Source organism: Chrysemys picta, chromosome 13 (assembly GCF_011386835.1).
Source record: "Chrysemys picta bellii isolate R12L10 chromosome 13, ASM1138683v2, whole genome shotgun sequence".
In the NCBI taxonomy this organism is placed as follows: Eukaryota; Metazoa; Chordata; order Testudines; family Emydidae; genus Chrysemys; species Chrysemys picta.
In genome coordinates, this window is record NC_088803.1 from 39,929,082 (window position 1) to 39,951,365 (window position 22,284).

Sequence of the window (22,284 nt, forward strand, 5' to 3'; positions counted from 1 at the left end):
TCCTGATTTTTTACAAAGTTCTGGCATGTCCCTGGGACCGGAATCAAATCCTGGTACAATCTGTAAACACTTTTTTTTTTTTTAAAGTATGTTTTTGAACTAGTTTTTAAGTTGTACTACACACACGTGGTCTTGTGCTGTAGCATGCCTTAATATAACATTACTAAAAATAAACTCTGTACACTTCCCCTTTTCTTAGTTTATCAAGAGAAAAATTAGGTTATTATATAAGTATGACATAATTTACTCATCTGTCCGAATACTGTATATCTTCTTAAATATACCAGAATACTAGTTTTGGGGTGTTTGCAAGGGGCATCTATTTTACTTTTACACATACACATATTCTGCACAGATGGCCGCTAGAAAATGCAGATGGTAAATTAACACAATCCATATTTTATACTAAAGCTGTTTCCAAAGTGTCCCCATTTTACAGATGGCAAACTTGAGGCACAGAGAAGTGAAGGGTCTTGCTCAAGGTCATAAAGTGAATCACTGGCAGAGTCAGAACTAGAACCCAGGAGTCCTGTCTTGTTGTGCTGTGCCTGTCCACTGGACCACTTACTTATTAGGGAGCTGATCCAACTCCCATTAGTCAATGTGATTCTTTCCTGAGTAATGCTGCTTCATATTTCAAATGGGTTTTATTATTTTGTTTAGCTTTTGATTGTGACACTGCTCCAGAAAGACCTATAATGGGGGGCAGATTATTTCATGTCTGCCTGTTGTATGGGGTGCTTACATATTCCTGTGAAGCATCTTCTTCTGGCCACAATTAGAGACCAGGATACTGGACTACAGCGACCTTAGGTCTGATCCAGTCTGGCAGTTCCTATGTTCACAAAGCAGAGTGTACACCTTACAGCTTGAATGCTTTCAGAAGTTTGGATCGTCTTATTTTTTGTGAAGTAGAGTGATGGTACATGGAAAACATCCCTGGGGAAGGTTTTTTCAAGCATAATTGTAATCTATAGCTCACTTTTATGCTACTTTTATACATAGTCTCAAAGCACTTAATAAAAGAGGGTCAGCATCATTGTCTATATTTTACAGATGGGGAAACAGAGGCACAGGAAAGTGACTTGTCCACATTCACACAGTAATTCAGTAGCAGAGCTGAACCCAGAGTGGTAGAACCCAGATCACTTGATTGAGTCCAGTGCCTGAATGTGGGAAGCAAAGGAAGCTTATACATTGTATCGAGCAGGTGGCCTTCTAGAGAGATTACAAGGGGCAGAGTAATGTACAGCCTTGAAAGTGAAGCTATACTAGATTCTATTACTTCAGCTCGAAGTCCAAATGCTCAATCATTTGGCTTCCTTGCTCCCACTAAAGGATAAATGAGGTTGTCTGTTCCTTGTCTCAATATATCTGTGTCGGCATGTGGTCCTAAGTGAGCATGTAAACCAGGTGTCGTCTTCTGCATAGCTCTTCAGGCAGATGGGCCTTCTGCTTCTTTCAAATGCAAAGCTGTGGGTCTGTAACTCAAACAAGGTTATCAGCAAAATTGCCCTGACGTAATAAACGTTGCTTTGCTTTTAATCTCCCACGTCTTGAATATATGTATAAAAAAGGTGCTCGGTTGGTGCAAAATATAGACTTCAATCGAGGTAAGAGGTAAGGGTGCGTAGTCTCTGGTCATAGTTCTACAAACCCACCCTTGAAATGTTCATTTTGCCAAAATCAAAAATGCAAGCACAACCTCATTTTATCACATAATCCAGGGACAGTCTGAATTGACAGGTGCTCATCTTTGAATTTCTGTGGCTGCAAATATTAGACAAAGCCACCTGTTGTCGCGCCTCTTTTCAAACCTCTTGGCTGGCTACCCATTACATTCAAGCTTATTATCCTTACCATGCACATCTCTGTTCCTGCCTATACCTCAGCGCTTAGACCTTCCTTCATGCATTAACTTATGCCATGCTCCTGCTGAAACATCTCTTCATTCCTCATTGTGGTCTTTGCAGTTTGCCCCGTAGCTGTGATAGTGTCTGTTTCCTCATTCAGAGCTTTGAACTCACTTTTCCTGCAGTGCCTGTTAACCTATAATTTTCCTCTGAAACTTGATTTCACTACAGAAATTTAAGATGCCACCTACGATGTCACCAGATATATTCCCTTTTTTTGTCTTCACCCTGCAAAGGCTGTATCCCCTTCCTTTTATTTGCCTTTGTGCTTTCTGTGTTGTTCTTTCATTATTTCCTCAGTCTTAATTGTAAGTGTCTGGTGGTAGGGAACCTCCTCTTTACATTTACCTGCAAAGTGCTGTGTGTGCCTGTAGCACCATAAAAAAATAATTTGAAAGAGGCGTGAGTTCTGATTCTAATCTTGGCTCTGCCACTGACTTGTTTGTGTCTGGGACAAACCACTTAACCTCTTTGCCTCAGTTTCCTCAGCTGTGAAATGGGGGCTGTAGTACTTACCTACTTGCAGAAGTGGTGTGGGGATCAATCTGCAAAGTGCTTTGCGGATATTAACTCATGTCCCTGGTTAAATCCCTTGTGTGCAGCTCCAGAAGCACAAAGGGGAGTAAAGTTGCCTTAATCAGGCAGCTGAGGGTTCTCCCCAGTATGCTAGGAGACATTCCGAGCCATGTCTTCAGGAGAGGCGTGAGCCTTCCACCCAGAAGCCCTATGATGCCACTAGCCTCTAGCATGGAGAAAGGTACTGGGCATAGTTGAGGAGCCAGCTCCGTAACTGTGACATGAAAATTAGTCAGAGCAAACTTAAGGAGAAGTGTTTCTAGACATGGTGCTGCTGCATTTAGGACCCCTTTGTACACTTCTCAAAGGAGCCATATTAACTGAACTCCTTGGTATACACTCGCAGTTTGTCTGATGAAAGATGGTAGGTCTCAAAGCTTTAGAAGGGCTGCAGACAAGACTCTCAGCATTCCATTTGTGGTATAGATTTTTTTTTTTTTTAAGTGTGAGACTGTCCCAGGGAGGTTGCAGAATCTTGGCATTGGTGTTTGATATTGAGAATAATGGGTTCTGGATAGAGGGGACAGATGAGAGAAAAATCAAATTATTTCAGGCAGGGTGAAAGACCATGAGAATTCCTGTCATCCAGAACTTGTCAGTGATGAAGTGTGTATGAGACACCATGGAAATCTGCAAAAAGAAGAACAGGAGTACTTGTGGCACCTTAGAGACTAACAAATTTATTAGAGCATAAGCTCTGGACAACAGAAATATTCCCCTAGTTTAAAAAAAAAAATTATCCGGTGTGTTGAAGACAAATTTAGATGTGTTGAAGATTCATACCATAGAGTGCTTGATGAAGGCAATTGGACCAAATGTCTCTGGCCTGTAGTCAGGGGTGGCCATACTTACTGACCTTCTGAGCCACCTACGACAATCTTCAGAAGTTTGAGAGCCGGGGCACACCTGCTGGGGCTCAGGGCTTCAGCCCTGCGGGGAGGGAGGTCTCAGGGCCCTCCTCCCCGCTAGGCAGAAGCAGAGGTGATGTGTATGTGTGGGGTCACATGCTCCACCCTTCCCCCCCCCCAATTTTTGCCAGGGTTTGCTGGCTCCCACTCTCAGGAGGCACCAGTCATCTCTTGCAGAAGCCCCTGGCCCCAGCACCCTACCGCAGGGCAGAAGCCCTGAGCTCCCCTCTCTCCAGTCTGGTCGGAAGAGAAAGGAGAGGGCGTTGGAGGCGCTGTAAGACGCACTTTAAAGAGCCACATGTTGCCTTTGAGCCATGATTTGGCTACCCAGTGCTATAGCAAAGCCTATTGTCATCCAACTACTAGTCTAGTATTCAATACGACAGCGACCAGAACCAGGTGCTTCAGGGGAAGGTGCAAACAGCCCTATGGTGGATAATTACAAAATCTCTCTCCATAAGGAAATTGTATTTCAATGTTATCTAGATGAAATATTTCAGTGGTTCTGAATTAAAAATGTTCAAAATTTTCATTGTGTGGGAAATTTAGAAATTTCAGTATTTCATTCCAATTCATAACAATTTTTTAAATTTTTTTAGCATTTCACATGGAACAGAAACTTCAGTCTTGGACCAGCTCTACTCAGAGCTGTACTTAATTAAATACATGTGAAAATGATCAAGTGCTGGGAATAATTAGCCCCACCAAATATCACTTACCGATCTCTCCTTAGTGCTGACCCTGTCCTCTTACCTGAATATCAGATTACTCTTTTTCCTAAGTGGGTCACCTCCAGTCCCTCATGTCCTTGGAGTTCAGACCTCTGTAGTGCACATGTCTCTCTGGAACAGAGTTCCTGAACCTCTTTGTTTTCTTTGCCTGCTTGCAATGGTGCTGATACTCCCATGAAGGCGTTGAAGGCTTCTCTTAGTGTAATAGGCAGGAGCAGAACTGTCAGTGGGGGCGGAGGGGAAGGTGCATTAGTGCTAGTCCAGGTGGGTGGAAAAGTAAATGGATTCAGGAGCTCTGGGAACATGAGCGGCGCTGCAGGCCAAGGCAACAGCAGGATCTAGTATGGATCTGCATTAGGGGCAAGATATTTTATTACTTCTTTTTTAGCTTTGAAATTGTTATGTGGGACAGGAACTTTAAGTCTGAGGGATAATTGACCCAATATAGTTCCTGTTAATACATCTGAGATGAGGCACAAAATCCTGAAATTGGGTAGGCTCACAGGGAACCTACTTTGCAGTAATCCAGATCTGGGGTGATGATTGATTGGTTCAGAGAAAGAAAACTGTTTGGTGGCTGCAAGACTTTGGTTTAAGTTTCACTTGTGTACCGGGAAACTCCATTTCCAATGGGGAGGAGGTTACATGCTTCATTCCCTGTCTGAAGTATGTTCTTCCTCCCTCTTTGCTCGGGGCCTACCTGTTCTTTCAGTGTTTGGAAGTCGTTCACCATTATGTGACACGGATAAATAGCTATACTGTGAGTTACTTATGAAAACAAATAGTTTGGAATTGGACAGGAAGGCCTTATAGTAACAGCAGTAAATGCAGAACCCTAGTCTGTGCCTGGGGACAGAGTGGGTTTGGAATTGGACAGGAAGGCCTTATAGTAACAGCAGTAAATGCAGAACCCTAGTCTGTGCCTGGGGACAGAGTGGGTTATTGGGTCATTCCGATGAAGTGGGTTTTAGCCCACGAAAGCTTATGCCCAAATAAGTTTGTTAGTCTCTAAAATGCCACAAGTACTCCTCGTTCTTTAGGCTGGCTTAAGTTTACTATGTGCAGTGTGGCTTTGGAACATGCACGCACTTCTCCCCCCTTCCTATTTGATGAAAAGTAAAATCTGAGTGATTGTGGATTAAGCTGCCCAGAGGGGATAGTTTCCTGAGCAGAACACACAACCTACAAGTGCTCACCTTGTGACTGAGTTATGCTGTTCTAGTGCTGAGTTGCAGTTGTCAAGAATAATACTACTGTATCTGTGGGTCACACTCATGTTGCTTTCATGTTTCCTTTAGCTATCGAAGACAGTATTTGGGGTATATTTCTCAAGTAGAGGGCCCCAGTGCTTCAAAAACAAAGCCACAGAGCTCCTCTCCCTAGATAACTTGGCCTCCTGATAAGGTTTAACTTACTGAAGTCTCTAAAGCTGCCACCAGAGATTTTAATCCTTCAGGCATGATTCTACATGCCATTCCTTTGAATTTTCTTGTAAGTACAGAATGCTGCATGTGCTTCACTTTGCAAAAGGTCATCTAAAATTCTAATGTTTTTGTTTCAAACCATAAATATCCTGTCTAGTTTATATGGGCCCATGTTTCCTGCTACAGAATGTTGAGTTCCCCTTAACTTTTTCATCTTTTACTTCCTCAGCTAATCACTGTTTATGGGATCTTTCAACTGAAAGGTGTAAGTTAATAAATAGTTCCCTAAATTGGGAGCAGGGTTGGGGAGTGGATCCCACTTCAAATCTGTCTACAGATGGCTCTAGTAGTTTCTCCACTTGCAGTGTTCCCCTTCAGGAACTCCAGAGCAACTCTGTCTCTCTCTGTTCTTTAAGTGCATCACACATGATGACTAGACTGCAGCTGGAGTCTGTGTGCATACTTTGTGCCTTTATTACTGTCGTGCTGAGTATTGTCTGAAGGGCTTTTAATGTATCTGAATAATGCTGCTAGCATTCCTAGACAGCCTTCACTGATCTGGTAAGCCACCTCCTTTGCCTTATAGTACTTCACATAGCCTTACATTTTCAGTTTTGAGATTTGGTGTGGAGGAATTTGTTTTAAGTACTCTCAGTGCTGGTGAAAGGTGTCAGACTGATGTCCCGAGAGGCTGAAATCCTCTGCCAACAATTCTCATACAGTACAGGCAGAAACAGTGCAAGCTACTGTCCTACCCTATGCCCTGTCTAAGGAAGCACTAATAGAAGTGACAAGGAGTTACTTATAAAGTGCTATAGGTGTGCACAGAACTGTAGAAGCATTGGCTTGAGGACCTTATAGTCTAGATTAGATATAAACAGAGTTCATTCTTCTGGCTGATTTGGTCTTTGGCTAGCTGCTGATATTCACTGACAGGGCCAGCGCCACTTGTGGTATCTTTTGTGGCATGGATGCTATCCTGCTGGGAATTGGACTGAAGGCTCCTAGTTTGAAAGACATCAAACAGCCATGGTACAGCAACATCCTCTGCGCTTTACTAATCTGCACCAGATGTGAACCAAGTGATCTAGGGCAAAAGGCTCCATATCCTGTTACTTGAACCTTTCCCTTTTGATTTCTCCTGTAGTTTTGGATATTCAGACTCTACCAGTTCTTTTTTTTTTTTTTTTTTTTCCTTTTCTTGGCATGGAGCTATTGCTTTTCCTTTGGGTTTCACTGTAGCTTGACCACAGAAGAGCCATTTCATCCCTTGAGTGCATGACATGCATAGAATAGAGATTCCTCATATCCTGGCATCTCTGTTACCTCCATATCTTATTTGTACAGTTGTCCAAGAATCCTTTCCTGTGAACTGCTCCTCCTGAAGCACTGTCCTCTGGATAGTTATCTTTCTCTCAGTAGTTGGCATGAATTCAGCAGCTGCACCAGAAGATTCTGAACAGACTAGAGCAATCCTTTTTTAACATCATCTGAGAACTAGAGGGGAGCCTTGATTAAAGTTAATTGCAGGTAGATTTAAAACAGACAGAATTCTTTTTACAATTATTCACAGCACGATTACACAACATTAGTCAGCCAGAGGAATTAATTGTATCAGGAGGTCATAAGAAACATACATTAATAGGGATTAGGAGGGGATGGGATAACTTTGTAGTTTAGCATGGTAAGGGAAAGACGGGTATACAGATCTTATACTTCAAGGCATCAGTTGATCACTGCAGAGGTTAGGAAGGAATTCTTCTCTCACCCTAGTGTACAGCATTGCATAACTAACCTGCTGCATTATAAATTATTGTTATTATTATTCTTTCTTTTTAAGTATCTAGTACTGGCCACTGTCAGATGCTGGATACTGAACTAAGTTGGCTAATGATCTGATCTGGTATGGCAAGGCAAATCCTCTGTTCAAGCCCGTTGTCAGTTTCATAACTTAAGTTTCACTGCTGTCATTTATGGTAGTATTGTTTCTTTTAAGATGTTTTAAATCAGTGTTATCAACCACCGGCAGTGATTTCTCTGGAGTGAAGGGCAAATGATTTTACTTTGAAAAGCCAGAGTGTTTTCTGTCACTTCCATCGGTTGGACGTAACGGAAGAGGAGAAGGACCTCCGAGTCCTGGTTGATCGCAGGATGACTATGAGTCGGCAATGTGACGTGGCCGTGAAAAAAGCTAATGCGGTCTTGGGATGCATTAGGCGAGGTATTTCTAGTAGGGATAAGGAGGTGCTGGTTCTGTTATACAAGGCACTGGTGAGACCTCATTTGGAGTACTGTGTGCAGTTCTGGTCTCCCATGTTTAAAAAGGATTAAATCAAACTGGAACGGGTACAGAGAAGGGCCACTAAGATGATCCGAGGAATGGAAAAGCTGTCGTATGAAAGGAGACTCGAGGAGCTTGGTTTGTTTACCTTAACCAAAAGAAGGCTGAGGGAGGATATGATTGCTCTTTTTAAATATATCAGAGGGATAAATACCAGGGAGGGAGAGGAATTATTTCAGCTCAGTACTAATGTGGACACGAGAACGCATGGATATAAACTGGCCGTCAGGAAGTTTAGGCTTGAAATTAGACGAAGGTTTCTAACCATCAGAGGGGTGAAGTTTTGGAACAGCCTTCCGAGGGAAACAGTGGGGGCGAAAGACCTCTCTGGCTTTAAGATTAAGCTTGATAAGTTTATGGAGGGGATGGTTTGATGGGATAAAGTGATTTTAGTCAATAATGTGCCATCACTGGTAATTAGCAACAATGGTCAATGATGGGATATTAAAAGTTACTACAGAGAACTTTTTCCAGAGGGTCTGGCTAGAGAATCTTGCCCGCATGCTCGGGGTTCAGCTGATCGCCATATTTGGGGTCGGGAAGGAATTTTCCTCCAGGGCAGATTGGCAGAGGCCCTGGAGGTTTTTCGCCTTCCTCCGCAGCATGGGGCAGGGGTCGCTTGCTGGAGGATTCTCAGCGATTTGAAGTCTTTAAATCATGATTTGGGGACTTCAGCAGCTGAGTCAAGGGAGAGAATTCTTCCAGGAGTGGGTGCGTCAGCTTTTGTGGCCCGCATCATGCGGGAGGTCAGACTAGGTGATCATAATGGTCCCTTCTGACCTTAGAGTCTGAGTCTTTTTATTTCTGATTTTATCCACGTTCTCCGTAAAACCACCAAAACTCTCAACTTTCCACTTGGACTGCATTCTTCATCTACTGCTTTCGCTTCTCTGCAGGGTTAATGCACCTTGTCACTGGCAACTGTTCCAAGAACTACGTGGCTTGCTGGTTTAGTATCCGCCTGGCTTTATTCAGAGCTGGGACTGATGACCATCTGCTTTTGCTGTCACCATTTATTTTTTCTACTACTACTACTTTTATATTTAATATTTTGCAACTTTTTGTTGTATTAAAGGTGCCTATCCCTCCTTCCCTCACAGGTCTGTATACACACAGGCACTCTAAAACAACATGATCATTGATGTGAGTGGCTTACTGGTCCAGGCCTATTCCTCTAACCACCCTCCTCCAGCCTGTGTAGATTAGCGACTTCGAGGGCAGTTCAGAGAATGTGCTGCCACTTATCCCAGATGTGTAAACCAAGGAAGTGTCAGCAGAACTGCCCGAACTCATTTCATCTGCTGGGTGAAGAGGAGGGATGGGCATCTTAGGAAGCCAGTACCTAGGCCATAGAGGGCTTTATAAATCAATACACCACCTTGAATTGCCTCAAGAAGCAGATAGAGAGTAAGGATACTCTGGGGAATTATGTAGTAAGTGCCCCATACTCCAAAACAAGCACACAGCTTCCTTCGGAGAGCTACCGCAATTAACTGTAAGTAAATAGATTAAGCAAGAGCATGATAGTTGTGTTATGATCTCATCTAACCAACAGTCTATATCCTTGAAATACTTTGAATTGAGGGCATGACTTTGTGAGTTGCTGAGGGCACTCAGTCCCATGGAGGATAGTTTCTTAATTTCCCTTTTGGTGTGTCTACACTGCACACTAAACCCACCTCTGAATCAGATTAGTGCCCAAGCTGCCCTTTCATCCACACACAGACACTAGTTTGATTCAGGTCCGTAAATATCCAGGACTGGGGCTCACAGGGCTGTAAAATTGCAGCGTAGATGTTCGAGCCTGGGCTCCCTCTCCCCTCTTGCCTACAGTGCAATTTTATAGCCCCAGGAGACCCTCGTAGGGGGGTGGGTTAGAGCCCCAGTCTCTATGTGACTTGGGTCCAAGCCCAGTCATTTTGCAATGTGAATGCAGCTCAAGCCGTAGACCCGACTCAGAAGACTTCTGTAGTGCAGCATGGACATGTTAGCATGGTTGAGACACGTGGGTTCAGCAATTGTAAATCCAGGTTTACAATGGATGCTCAAGCATGGGCTTGGAAACACTGAGTCCACAAGCCTTTGTCTCACAGACCTGGGTTTACAACGCATTATAGATATATCCTGAGAGACCTTGGTTCTCGGGGTGGGGTTAAGGTCTTCCCTGTGGCAGAGAAGCAAGTGTGGTCTCTTGGGTGTTACCTTGCAGAATGGGTAGCTCAGCTTATTCTTATGTTGTTTGAATTGTTACTTTTTCAACCTGACAGTTTCTTCTCTACTTGGGCATTTTCTGCAATGTTACTACCTCTGTTTGCAATTCCTTTCTGTTAACTTTCCCTCACACCTCTCTCTGTTTTCTGCTGCTGAGCATAAGTTAGGGTGCTCTCCAAAAAGATTATGAGAATAGGGGACTCTAGGTAGGTTTAACTTTGGCAGTTTGTACACTTGATTAGTTCTAGGGTAAGATTTTTAAAACCGAAGACCCATTGGCTTTCAAAGAGATTTAGGCTCCCAAGGGCCAGATTTTTCAGGGTATTTAGGCACCCAACTCCCATTGATTTCTCAGAGTTAAATACTTTGAAAAAATGGATACAAGTGCTTAAGATACTCTGGAGAATGGGACTTCAACATCTAAATTACTTTGGTGCTTTTGAAAAATTTATCCCTGGTCAATTTCGTTGTCTTCAGCTGGTCAGAATGTGAATGTAAATGTGTTTAAAAAACCAAACAAAATTTTTAAAAAGCACTTACACCCAGGAGGTCAGATGGCTATGGCATCGTCTTAGACTCTGAGCTCTTTAGGGCAGGGACTGTCTATTATTGGGGTCTGCACTGTCCCTAGCACTATGGGCCCAACCTGGTTGTAGCCTTTAGGTGTAACTGCAGTAGCAGTGTTGTGATGTCATTTATCTGTGACTCACCACTTAACTGGTGATTGTAAAGTAGACTCTAGCTGATTTTTCCCAGTTACAGACTAAATACATCTTTCTCCCACCCCTGCACCTTTCTGGTGCTGATGCTCTCACTACCCCTTCCCTCGCTCTAGCCTCTAATCAAGGCATCTCCCTTGCCCCACACTGAATCCTAATCCTCATAATACTGCGTTGTCCATAAAACTCTTCTAAAGTCCAGCTTTCCTTTCTGTGCAGTCTCCTAAACTGTTCAAGCCCTCAACATCTTCTGACCTTCACCATCCCCATTGCTTTCCTTTGATCTATCCAAACTGCAGTTACTAAGGTGATATTCCTTGCCCAATTCCTCTAACCACACCCATATGTGCCTTTTTTCCTCTGGATCCCGGTTTTCTACTGAATCAAGTTCAAGCTTCTCACCTCAGTCAGGGCTCCTCATTTCTCTGATATCCTTGGCCAAAAAAGAGAACTCTTATGAAAAGTGTCAGGGAATCTTTAGCATTTATGCAAAGCACTGTTTTATAAGGCCTCAGTCAAAAGGCAACCACATGCAGTAATTCCTAATTTTATCTACTTCCTAAGCACTAAGAGCTGAACCTGCCCTGCTGGGATGCTAAATTTTGCACATCTGAATTTAGACCATTGAGCTAATCCCCTCAGCATCTAGTAGAAGAGGGGTGCACAACTGGTTGAAAAACAGCATTCAGAATAGTTATCAATGGTTCACAGTCAAGCTGGAAGAGCAGATTGAGTGGGGACCCGCAGGGATCTGTCCTGGGTCTGCTTCTATTCTATATCGTCAAATGTTTTCGATAATGGCATAGACTTAAAAAGTTTGGGACAATACCAAGCTGAAAGGGGTTGCAAGCACTTTGGAGGACAGGATTACAATTCAAAATGATCTTGACAAACTGGAGAAATGGTCTAAAAATAAATAGAATGAAATTCAATAAAGACAAATGCAAAATACTACACTTAGGAATGAAGTAACTTTTCCACTTGCTACAGCACTGTGTCCCGTTCTGGACACCACACTTTAGGAAAGATGTGGACAAACTGGAGAAAGTGTAGAGCAGATCAACAAAAATGATTAAAGGTCTAGAAACCATGAACTACAAGGAAAGATGGAAAAAACTGGGTTTATTAATCTGGCAAAGGGAAGACAGAGGGGGGACCTAAGTCTTCAAATATGTAAGAGACTGTTATAAACAGGAGGCTGAGAAACTGTTCTTCTTATCCACTGAGGACCGGACAAGAAGTAATGGGCTTAAATTGCAGTAAGGGAGATTTATGTTACAATTAAGTTTTTCCTAATGTCTAAGGATAGTTAAGCACTGAAACAAATTACTTAAGGAGGTTGTGAAATCTCCATCACTGGAGGTTTTTAAGAACGGGTTAGACAAACAACTCTCAGGGAGGGTCTAGATCAGTGATACTCAGACCTTAGTGATTCAGCAGTTAAATTAGTGATCAGCGTTACCCAAAAGAGCCAAAGTAGTGTGAATTCATTGTTTCATTTACTATAGTACTATATATATATCTCACAGCAAGATGACAGACCAAGTATTATTATTTTTATCAACTACAATTGGTTAATAACATAGTAAAAGCATCCTGATTGGCTGGTAAATAATTAAATCATATATTGTTTTAATGTGTGCTGCAAAGAGCTGCAGGAGACACATTAAAGAGGCACCTGTGGCTGATGAACCTCCATCTAAGTTTCACTGGTCTAGAGACTATTTAGTCCTGCCTCAGTGCAGGCGACTGGACTAGATGATCTATCGAGGTCCCTTCCAGTCCATGATTCTAAATATGCAGTATTGAAAAAATGTTAACAGCAGGCTTTTAGTTGCAGGCAAAAGACGTTAACGTGTAAAGAGAGAAAGTGGTCTAGATTGAAGTAGGATTACTAGAGAGAGAACAACCCCCAGGAGTGAATAGTTACAAGACCAGACCTATGAGGAAGCCTGCTGGGTGAGTGAAGTAAGTGCATGGATGGGTTGGGTTGATACTTCAATTTGGTAGTAGATAAGGAACATGCAATGGAGGTGATATGGTGAAGCTGTCAGTTTTTTGGAGCCCTAGAAGTTAGTCTGGATTGCAAGAAAGGGCAAGGGAGGGAATTTGAATAGTCAAGATAATTTCCACAGGTCTCTATTGCTGCACATTAGTTCCAGATGCTTTTGACTATTTTTGAATGGCCTGTTTGGTAGAACAATGAAAAGAGGAATAATGAAAATACAAATCACTGCAAGAGAATAGCTTTGAATAAAGGAGCAAGTTCACTAAAAATGGCAATTTGGGGAAGATAGGAACCCTGCATGCACATTTTAAGACCAGGAGACTCTATGTGAAAAATTGCATTAATAGCACATTAACTCCTAACAATGAGAGACTAAGGCTAGGAAATTTGACCAAAACACAAGAAAAAGAATAAAGTCTCCAAGTCTTTTAAGAGCTTTCTAATCCTGGGCATCAGTGTCCATCATGATCTGGAATGGAATGTGAACTGAGAATTCCTAGCTGCAGAGCCTAAAAGGATTGTCTTAAAGGTTTGAGAATAAAAGTGTTGGGATTCAAAGAGTTCTGGTAGGGAAATGTGGTGATAGAAAATGACCTGTACCCTACTGGTAGCCTGATGCATTTTCTGTCTCAGTACCAATATAAACAAGAGAAGATGTGGGATCAAATTCAGATGTGGTTTAATAGAGTAGAGCTGCACTGCAAGACCGCAGCGTGGTCACGGCTGGCCTGGGTCAGCTGACGGGGGCTCCCGGGGCTGTAAAATTGCAGTGTAGATGTTCGAGCCTGGGCTCCCTCCCCCCCTCTTGCCTGCAGTGCAATTTTATAGCCCCATGAGCCCCAGTCAGCTGACCGGTGCTCAGTATTTATCACCACCTAGACAGACCCAAGATGTACAACTTCACTGGGAGCTGCACCAGCTCAGGCCACACCAGCTCATTCTTCCCTGATAAATGGTTTCCAGGAGTGTTTGTCCCTCTAAGTTTTAGTCTTTCCCCAGGCATTGGGTGGGGGAGGGGGAAATGTTCTCCTGGTGTTTGGTACATAATATACACTGAGGTATGTGTAAGATAATGTTGACAAATTGCAACATCCCACATCTGCCCAGTTAAACACATTACCAATTAAATTCTTTTCAACAGTAAAGTTAATTTTTCTCCCATTTTTCATTTCAGAAGCATACTCCAGCAGCACAGCATACATATGACCTGCCTAAACTCTACAGAACTGAAGATTATTTTCCTAGGAACTATGTAGGTACAAGGTATCAAAGCCACTAGTAGCTGACTTCATCTTATAAGCAGCTTTTTAGGGAAATGTTACTTGAATTTTTTTCATGTCTGACTTTTGTTTTTATGATTCATGTTTTGTCCCAATAAAAACTTGAATTCTGCTAAGAGGTAAATGTATAGCAATGATGGGGAAGGAGTGGCCTATGGGTTTATTATATATGCAGTTAGCTCCCTTATTTTAAGGGGAGCCTAAATAGTATGCATAGGGAAGAAGTGTAAATATAGTTCAGAATATATTTGATCACAATGGTTTTAAGTATGGAACTGTTTTATGCTATTGCTAGGAAAAAATATAAACACTCATTTTGTTTACGGTGACATTTTAGAAACCAGTTTGTTTACATATTTGATCAGAAGGCTGCAGATTGCTGTATGTATAGCATATTAAAAGTATTTCATGTTATGTGATTTTCCTCCCACGTTTGATGTGTTACATTATAGATATTAACCACAGTCTTTTGGTGATATTTCATACCAAAAGCCTCCCACTGTTTTGAATTTACAAGATTTATCTTGTACCTCTCAAATCAGTGTGGTACAATTTTGGAAATTCAGTCAGTTACGCATGGCTGACTTTCACAGAAACTTAGATCAGCTTCAAAAGCTGTTGTATAATGGAACTTGAATTGTGTAAATAAATTTCTGCAAAGCTACTATGGACCCTGTGATGTGAAGTTTTATATCGAAGCTTCTACTAAGCCAGGGCCGAAAGTTTGCCATCTTTCTTCTTTCCCCCAACATAAATCTACAGAAACAAAATATAAGCAGTTGGCTAGGAAGAGTATTTGTGACTAGTGTATGCTAGAAGAGGTGGTCAGAAATTTAGGCTAGCCAGGTATATGGAAAGTTTCACAGTTGCAGAAATGGGGGAGGACAGGGAATGTATCAAATCAGATGTCACTTCTGAATTGCAAGTTTTGTTTCTTCACATGTACTGCACCTTACAATGAAAAAGTTGCTATACCCAATTCCTGTATCAGATCTAGTATTTGAACACAACTAATATTAAAGATGGAGGGTAGAATAAAAGTCCATATTTACATGCTACACGCACCTGAACAACTATCAACGCCTCTGCTTTTGGTGGGAGTAGGAATTTGTCACCTCACTACTCCATATTGGTTAGTGGAACTAGTGATGAGATGTTTCAGAGTAGCAGCCGTGTTAGTCTGTATCTGCAAAAAGAACAGGAGTACTTGTGGCACCTTAGAGACTAACATTTATTTGAGTATAAGCTTTCCTGGGGTACAGTCCACTTCATCAGATATTACAGTACTGTAGCACATATCCAAAAGGACTAAGTGTCATGCAAGCAAAGTCAATGCCTCTGTAAGCCTGTTGTAGAGGATGTATCAGGTTCCTATACTGGTACTACCAAGAAGCAGAGTAATAGGGCTGTCAAAAAAATTAATCAATCAGGCTGTTAAATAATAGAATACCCTTTATTTAAATATCTTTGAATGTTTTCTACATTTTGATATATATTGATTTCAATTATAACAATACAAGGTGTACAGTGCTCACTTTATATTTTTTAATTCACCTAATACAAGTACTGTAGTGCATCTCTGTCATGAAAGTTGAACTTACAATTGTAGAATTATGTACAAAAAATAAAACAATGTAAAACTTTACAGCCTATAAGTCCACTCAGTGCTGCTACTTGTTCAGCCATTTGCTCAGATAAACAAGTTTGTTTACATTTGCAGGAGATAATGTTGCCCGCTTCTTGTTTACAATGTCATCTGAAAGTGAGAACATGCTGATGGTTCTGCTTGATAACAGTCCAAAGCGATGTGGACTGACACATGTTCATTTTCATCATCTGAGTCAGATGCCACCAGCATAAGGTTGATTTTCTTTTTTGGTGGTTCAGGTTCTGTAGTTTCTGCATTGGAATGTTTAACAAATTTAATTAACGCGTTATTTTTTTTACTGAGCTTCATCAGCACAGAAGCATGTCCTTTGGAATGGTGGCCAAAGCATGAAGGGGCATATGAATGGTTAGTAGATTGGGTACATAAATACCTTGCAATGCTGGCTATAAAAGTGCCATGGAAATGCCTGTTCTCACTTTCAGGTGACATTATCTCCTGTAAATGTAAAACTTGATTGGCTGACCAAGAAGTAGGACTGAGTGGACTTGGAGGCACTAACTTTTTTAATTGTTTTGTTTTTGAGTGCAGTTATGTAACAAAAAAATTCTACATTTGTAAGTTGCACATTCACATTTTACAGTGCAAGTACTTGTAATCAAAATAAGATAAAGTGAGCACTGTACACTTTGTATTCTGTGTTAATTGAAATCAATATATTTGAACATGTAGAAAATATGTAATAAATTTAAATTGATATTCTATTGCCTAATAGTGTGATTAATCAACAGCCCTAATTAACAAGACTGATGTTTGGATAAAAACTGTCAAAAGCAATGTTCAATACACCCAAAAGCCCATCTCTCTACTGTAATTTTTTTTAAATTGAGATATCAGCTTTGGTCTGATAGTTCTTTGAAATATTAGCATTATAAAATGCATATTGTAGCCTTTGACATACCTCAGTGTTGAAACACTGGTCTGGTTAGGGTATGAAAACATCTGGGCCAAAAAAATTCATGTTACCCTAAACCTATTAAATCTGATGACAAGGAGTAGCATTTTAGATGTTTGCTACAAGAGGATGTTCAGATACCTAGGCTATGTTTCAAAGATGAGTTAGAGGGTCAAATAATTTAATTCACAATTAGAGTATTATAGTTACACACTAATTGTAAGAGCTAAATCCCACCATCCACAATGTACAAATTTGTGTTCCAAATGCCAATCATAGCTGTATTTACGGCTGCAATGGCAAAAGCCTGACCTGAAAAAAGATACCTGATCGCTAGAGTATGGTCTATTTTATAGGCCATGCTAGGTAATACCTTTTGTAGCGAGAAGACAGAAGAAGTCCAAGTGTTCACAGAGTTCCCTTTTCATTTTAGCGCACACTTGTTAGTAAGATGATGTTGGCAGGTCATAAAGACCTCTTTCAGGAAAAGTCTTGTCACCTAGCATAAGGGTTTTGGATTAAGCCAAATTACACAAAGGCACTCTTAGTGCGGAATAAGTGGTCTGTCCCCACAGGGAGCTAGTAGAGAATAGTTATTGTACTTTAAATTCACACCCTAGTTTATTCTGCACTAAAAGACAAGCCCAAAATCTCAAGTCATTATTTCTCAACTACCCACCCTGTAGTGCCCCATCAAGTAATGGCTTAATATTAGGGCTGTTCTAGTCCTATTTTCATCAGGCCAAATCCTTGTCTCCTACCCTCCAATCAAGGGCAAGCTTTCCACTAATATAATGGGACTAAGATTTGGTCCTGTAAAGGAAAACATTCAATTTACCAAAACAACAAGGAGTCTGGTGGCACCTTAAAAACGAACAGATTTATTTGGGCATAAGCTTTTGTGGGTAAAAACCTCACTTCTTCAGCTGCACCTGAACTACTATGCCCCTGCAGCTGTATGAACTGGGAAAACAGTCACCATTTATCCTGTCTAGTTAGCACTTTAGTCTGTTTAAGCTATCAAGTGTACACTAAATAAACGAGAGACTTCTCTCTAATCTTTGTTAGAAGATTTGGGTGTTATAAATTTTAAATATTTTACCTACTGTTTGTAACAACTTTCCAATGACCTTTGTAATGTGTTTCAGAGTAGCAGCCGTGTTAGTCTGTATCCGCAAAAAGAACAGGAGTACTTGTGGCACCTTAGAGACTAACAAATTTATTAGAGCATAAGCTTTCGTGGACTACAGCCCACTTCTTCGGCATCCGAAGAAGTGGGCTGTAGTCCACGAAAGCTTATGCTCTAATAAATTTGTTAGTCTCTAAGGTGCCACAAGTACTCCTGTTCTTTGTAATGTGCTGCACTTTGAGCAAGAGTGGGGCTCTAGAATACTTCCATTCCCGAAGTTCAACTTTCTGCAATTGCAAATGACAGTTTTGCTTTAGCCATGAGTAGAATGCTACCCCACTATATACACCACCAGCAAGTCAGTACAGTTTGTAGCATGAACAAACAAATATTGGGGTTAGTGCGTGGGTGTTATGGTACATCGCATTGCTAGGAAGCTATTATGCATACTATAGCAATTCCTCTCAGAAAATTAATCTAGCACAAATGAAATCTTAAATCTCCAAATATGCACCTATAACCTCACTGGTCTATGATTAAGTGAAAAGCCAAGAATCACAATGAATGTGAGCATTAAATCTTGTCTAAGCTTTCAGTGGTATTAATAGCCTGTTAAAGAAGTTAAACTGCAGTTCATATATTTCTGAAACAGCATATAAAAAGTGTTCAGTTTGCACTTGTGAAACTAGAGAGATACTTAAAAAGTTTAATGCACAACACTCAAAGGAAAAAAAATGTACTAAGACTGGCAAATGTGCCATGAATGGAAGTGTAGCCCAGTAGCCCACACTTCTTTGCTGGAAAGGAATGGTCCAGTTACGGCCAACAAGCTTTCATCCAAACCCCACTCCAGGGAGAGGGAGTTAAAAACTAACATTTTATAGCACCTCTTCCATGCATTTTTAATGTGGGCTCAATGTAGATCAGTGCCCCAGATAGGGATCTTCAAAAAATGAGAGGTATTACAGACATCCATGAACACAAGTGGAATATTAAAACAGGACCATACAAATTGCTAGTGGCCCCAAAATCACTGGCTTTTATTTCATTACTAATTATTCAACCACAAAAAGGACAAGTACTGGTCAAAAGTAAACTTAGGAGTTGTACCTGCTCTTACTAGATTTCAAGTTATGCAGCCTTGTATCAGACATCTTCTGTTTGCAGTCATTAGCACAGACATTTCTTAAATTGCATCTAAACAGTGAATTGTTTTAGGGGAAAAATAAACTTAACCTGTTTAAGAATCAAAACTAACGATGGTTAGGTTGACCCTTTGGACAAATGTCTTAGTAATCTTTCTGAACCCCTCTGGTGGGTATAAAGCTAGGGCAGATTCATGGACAGATTGAGATGGTACTAAGATAGTCATGGAGCTCTCTCTTCCCCCTTTCTTCCTGGGATCCCAGTAGGCAGAGTTCACTTTCAAGTGTCAACCTCCCAACATGGCTGCTCTACAAGCAAAGCTGTAATGTTAGTAAGTAACATTCTGCCACACTGTGACAGCCTTTACTTTTATTATATATATATATATATATATATATATATATATATATATATATATATATATATATATATATATATATATATATATATATTTGCTAGCTAGAGTAGAATTAACTTAAGTCCATTCTGAACATTCCTCTGTAATATTAATTTTATTGGCCCATTTCCTCCTGCCTCTAGATTTCTCAAAGATGAGTAAAACCTTGTAAAGAACAAATAAATCTTGAGATCAGCTTCAACTGTCTCCTAATGTCTAAAGTAGCCTTCAGGTTTCCCCCTCTTCTCCAACCAAATACAACTTGATTACAGAGCATTGGAATGTCAATCATTAAGAGGTAAGTATCATAATGTCCCTCTCTCCGCTAAAGCTAACAAATCATTACTATTCCTTTTGATAAGTCAAGTCATACAATTTTGAATACAAGGGTTTTATCTAATCACTATAAAAAATTAGCTATACTACACAGCTTTCTGCAAATAGAGCAATTCTAAATATTTCAATTTCTAGTCAACCTTGGCTGGCTAGAAATGGCAACTCAGATAAGGAGGCTGTCTCAGATCTTCAAGCCCTGTTAGCTATAAATTCTTATTTAAATGGACATCAGCTTAGAATCACACATTAAAGATGAATCAGTTGAAGACACTGCATCACTCAGGGCTTGTCTACACTACCATGCAGGGTCGATCTAAGATACGCAACTTCAGCTACGTGAATAGCATAGCTGAAGTCTACATACTTACATCTACTTACCTCAGTGTCTTCACTGCAGTAAGTCGACAGCTGACGCTCTCCCGTCAACTCTGGTGGCATATTGGAGTCAACGGGAGAGCGCTCATAAAAGAGACGCGTTGGATCGCTGCCCACCGATCCGGCGGGTAGTGTAGACAAGCCCTAAGTGTGGTGAACACGTTCAGAAGATACATATCACAGAACCTGCCTGAAACCAACTGAAGAGAATATGAAACTCAGAAGAGGTATTGTCAACCTGTTTAAAACAAACAAAATATCCAGTCCACTAATCATCTTTAAAAATATCTGTCCTGCCTGTTTGTTTCTGCTGGAGCTGGTGGGAGCAAACATAACTGCAGCCTCTTGTGCATAGGGGCCCTTGGAAGGGAAAGAGAAAATGAGAAAACCTATGCCACCCATTGTCCAATCAAATGTCTTCACTCTGAAACAGTCATCACTTCCACTTCTATTGATCAACCCATCATCCACGTGAAAGCTCACTCTGAGAAGCTAAGAGGATGTCTACACAGCAATAAAAATACAGCTGACTCAGGGTTGTGGTGCTTGGGCTGCAGGGCTACAAAATTGCAGTCCAGACATCTGGGCACCAAGTCCCAGAGCCAGGCTCCAGCCCAACCATCTACACTGCAATTTTATAGTTCTGCAAGCCTGGGTCAGCTGACCCTGTAAGCCACAGGTGTTTTATTGTAGTGTAGATGTTCCCTAAGACAGGGATCAGCAACCTTTGGCACGCGGCTTGCCAGGGTAAGCACCCTGGCGGGCTGGGCTGGCTTGTTTACCTGCCACATCTGCATCAGCCGATCGCAGTTCCACTGACCGCCGCTCCAGGCCAATGGGGGTGGCAGGAAGCGGCGGCCAGCACATCCCTCAGCCTGCGCTGCTTCCCGCAGCCCCAGTTGGCCTGGAGCGGCAAACCGCGGCCAGTGGGAGCTGTGATCAGCTGAACCTGTGGACGGGGCAGGTAAACTAGCCAGCCCGGCCCGCCAGGGTGCTTACCCTGGCGAGCCGCATGCCAAAGGTTACCTATCCCTGCCCTCAGAAGTCAGTGTGACCAAAAATTGCGGAAGGGGTAGAATACATTTTAAATACATAGACCATATTAATACTTTCAGCTTAGGCTTGCGTGGCTCACTTACTCATTACACCAGTGCTTTTCTAGATCTACCCACTTACTATGTAGATATATGCAAGTTTCTGCCCAAAATGCTTTCAAAATTCAGAACCATTTCAGAATGGGGATTTAAAAATATTTCCTTTAGTTACACTACTGTGAAAAGCTTCCACATAGAAAAACTGTAGCTAGCTTAACCTATAAAGCAGTGATGACTTTTGTTTCCTATGCACATCTTATCATATCCTAACCAACTTTCATCTGCTATCTACACTGGTTGTAAATGTCCGCCAATATATCCTGATCATACCCTTCTGGCTTAACAGCAAATTGTATTAACGTAAAATCCTGAAAAGGTACAAGAAATTCAAAACCACAGTATTTTAGGATATGTACTTTCAGCAAATCAAGCTTTCATTTCCTCTTATATGCAAAACTCTTGCTCTGATCACATCTGAATTTTTCTTCAAAGAAAGATTACACGAATGAATTCTGAGGACAAGAGGCAAATCTTTGTTATGTTCTTGCCCCTCCACTCAAAATGACTAATATTTACTACTAAACTGTATATGGGATTTATTCTGTTTCTGAAAAACTGAAAAACAGCTGCAGTTTTCCAAAAGAGTGTTCCATATGACAGGAAAATCTGTGTTTTAAGTAGTCAGTACTTCCACTACCCACCCTTCTAAATAAATATATATATGTGATACCTGATACCTCAGAAAAAGGTTTGAAACATTCTAGATCGAAAAGATTCTTCCAGTATGCTTGAACTTTAACTTAATTGATTACTAAGAACAAGGAATGAAAAATCATGACTATGGCGGTACCTTTAGATCCTGCAGCTTATGGAACTAGTGAAGCAATGCAAGTTTATTTATATGCTACTGTTCCTAGTAATAAGTAAAGGAGGAAGGTGAAAGCTATTAACTTACTGGTTAAGTTGATCTTAAATAGAAAATGTTTTAAATTTTCTCATAAGCTATCAGTAGATCTGAAACAACAGCATTACACAAACTTGCCATAGCAAATTCCCAGAGCTTCTTTCTACAGGGGTCAATGTAATGAAGCACAATTTAACAAACAGTGATATGGCACTAGTAATAAAGCAAATG

General features: G+C 41.1%; 1 protein-coding gene and 1 long non-coding RNA gene across 7 annotated transcripts in view; one reads left to right on the forward strand and one right to left on the reverse strand.

Annotated features, from left to right (window-relative positions):
* Positions 1 to 14,775, forward strand: part of BCAS4 (breast carcinoma amplified sequence 4) — a 62,454-nt gene extending 47,679 nt beyond the window's left edge. For 3 of the 6 annotated variants that reach the window (XM_042858340.2, XM_005286266.4, XM_042858341.2), the window contains one exon: positions 14,006 to 14,775. In XM_042858340.2, the coding sequence (XP_042714274.2) occupies positions 14,006 to 14,110 (105 nt within the window). In that variant the 3' untranslated portion in view covers positions 14,111 to 14,775. Of the gene's footprint in view, positions 1 to 12,657; positions 12,792 to 14,005 lie in introns of all 6 variants that reach the window. The other 3 variants (XR_002888907.3, XR_002888908.3, XM_065565998.1) reach the window with 3 other exon arrangements.
* LOC135975347 (uncharacterized) lies at positions 40 to 12,664 on the reverse strand. Its single transcript, XR_010592281.1, has 2 exons — positions 4,151 to 12,664; positions 40 to 3,119 (listed from the first exon to the last, which is right to left on the reverse strand). It is a non-coding gene; the product is annotated as an uncharacterized LOC135975347 (long non-coding RNA).
* Positions 14,776 to 22,284: the final 7,509 nt, after the last annotated feature.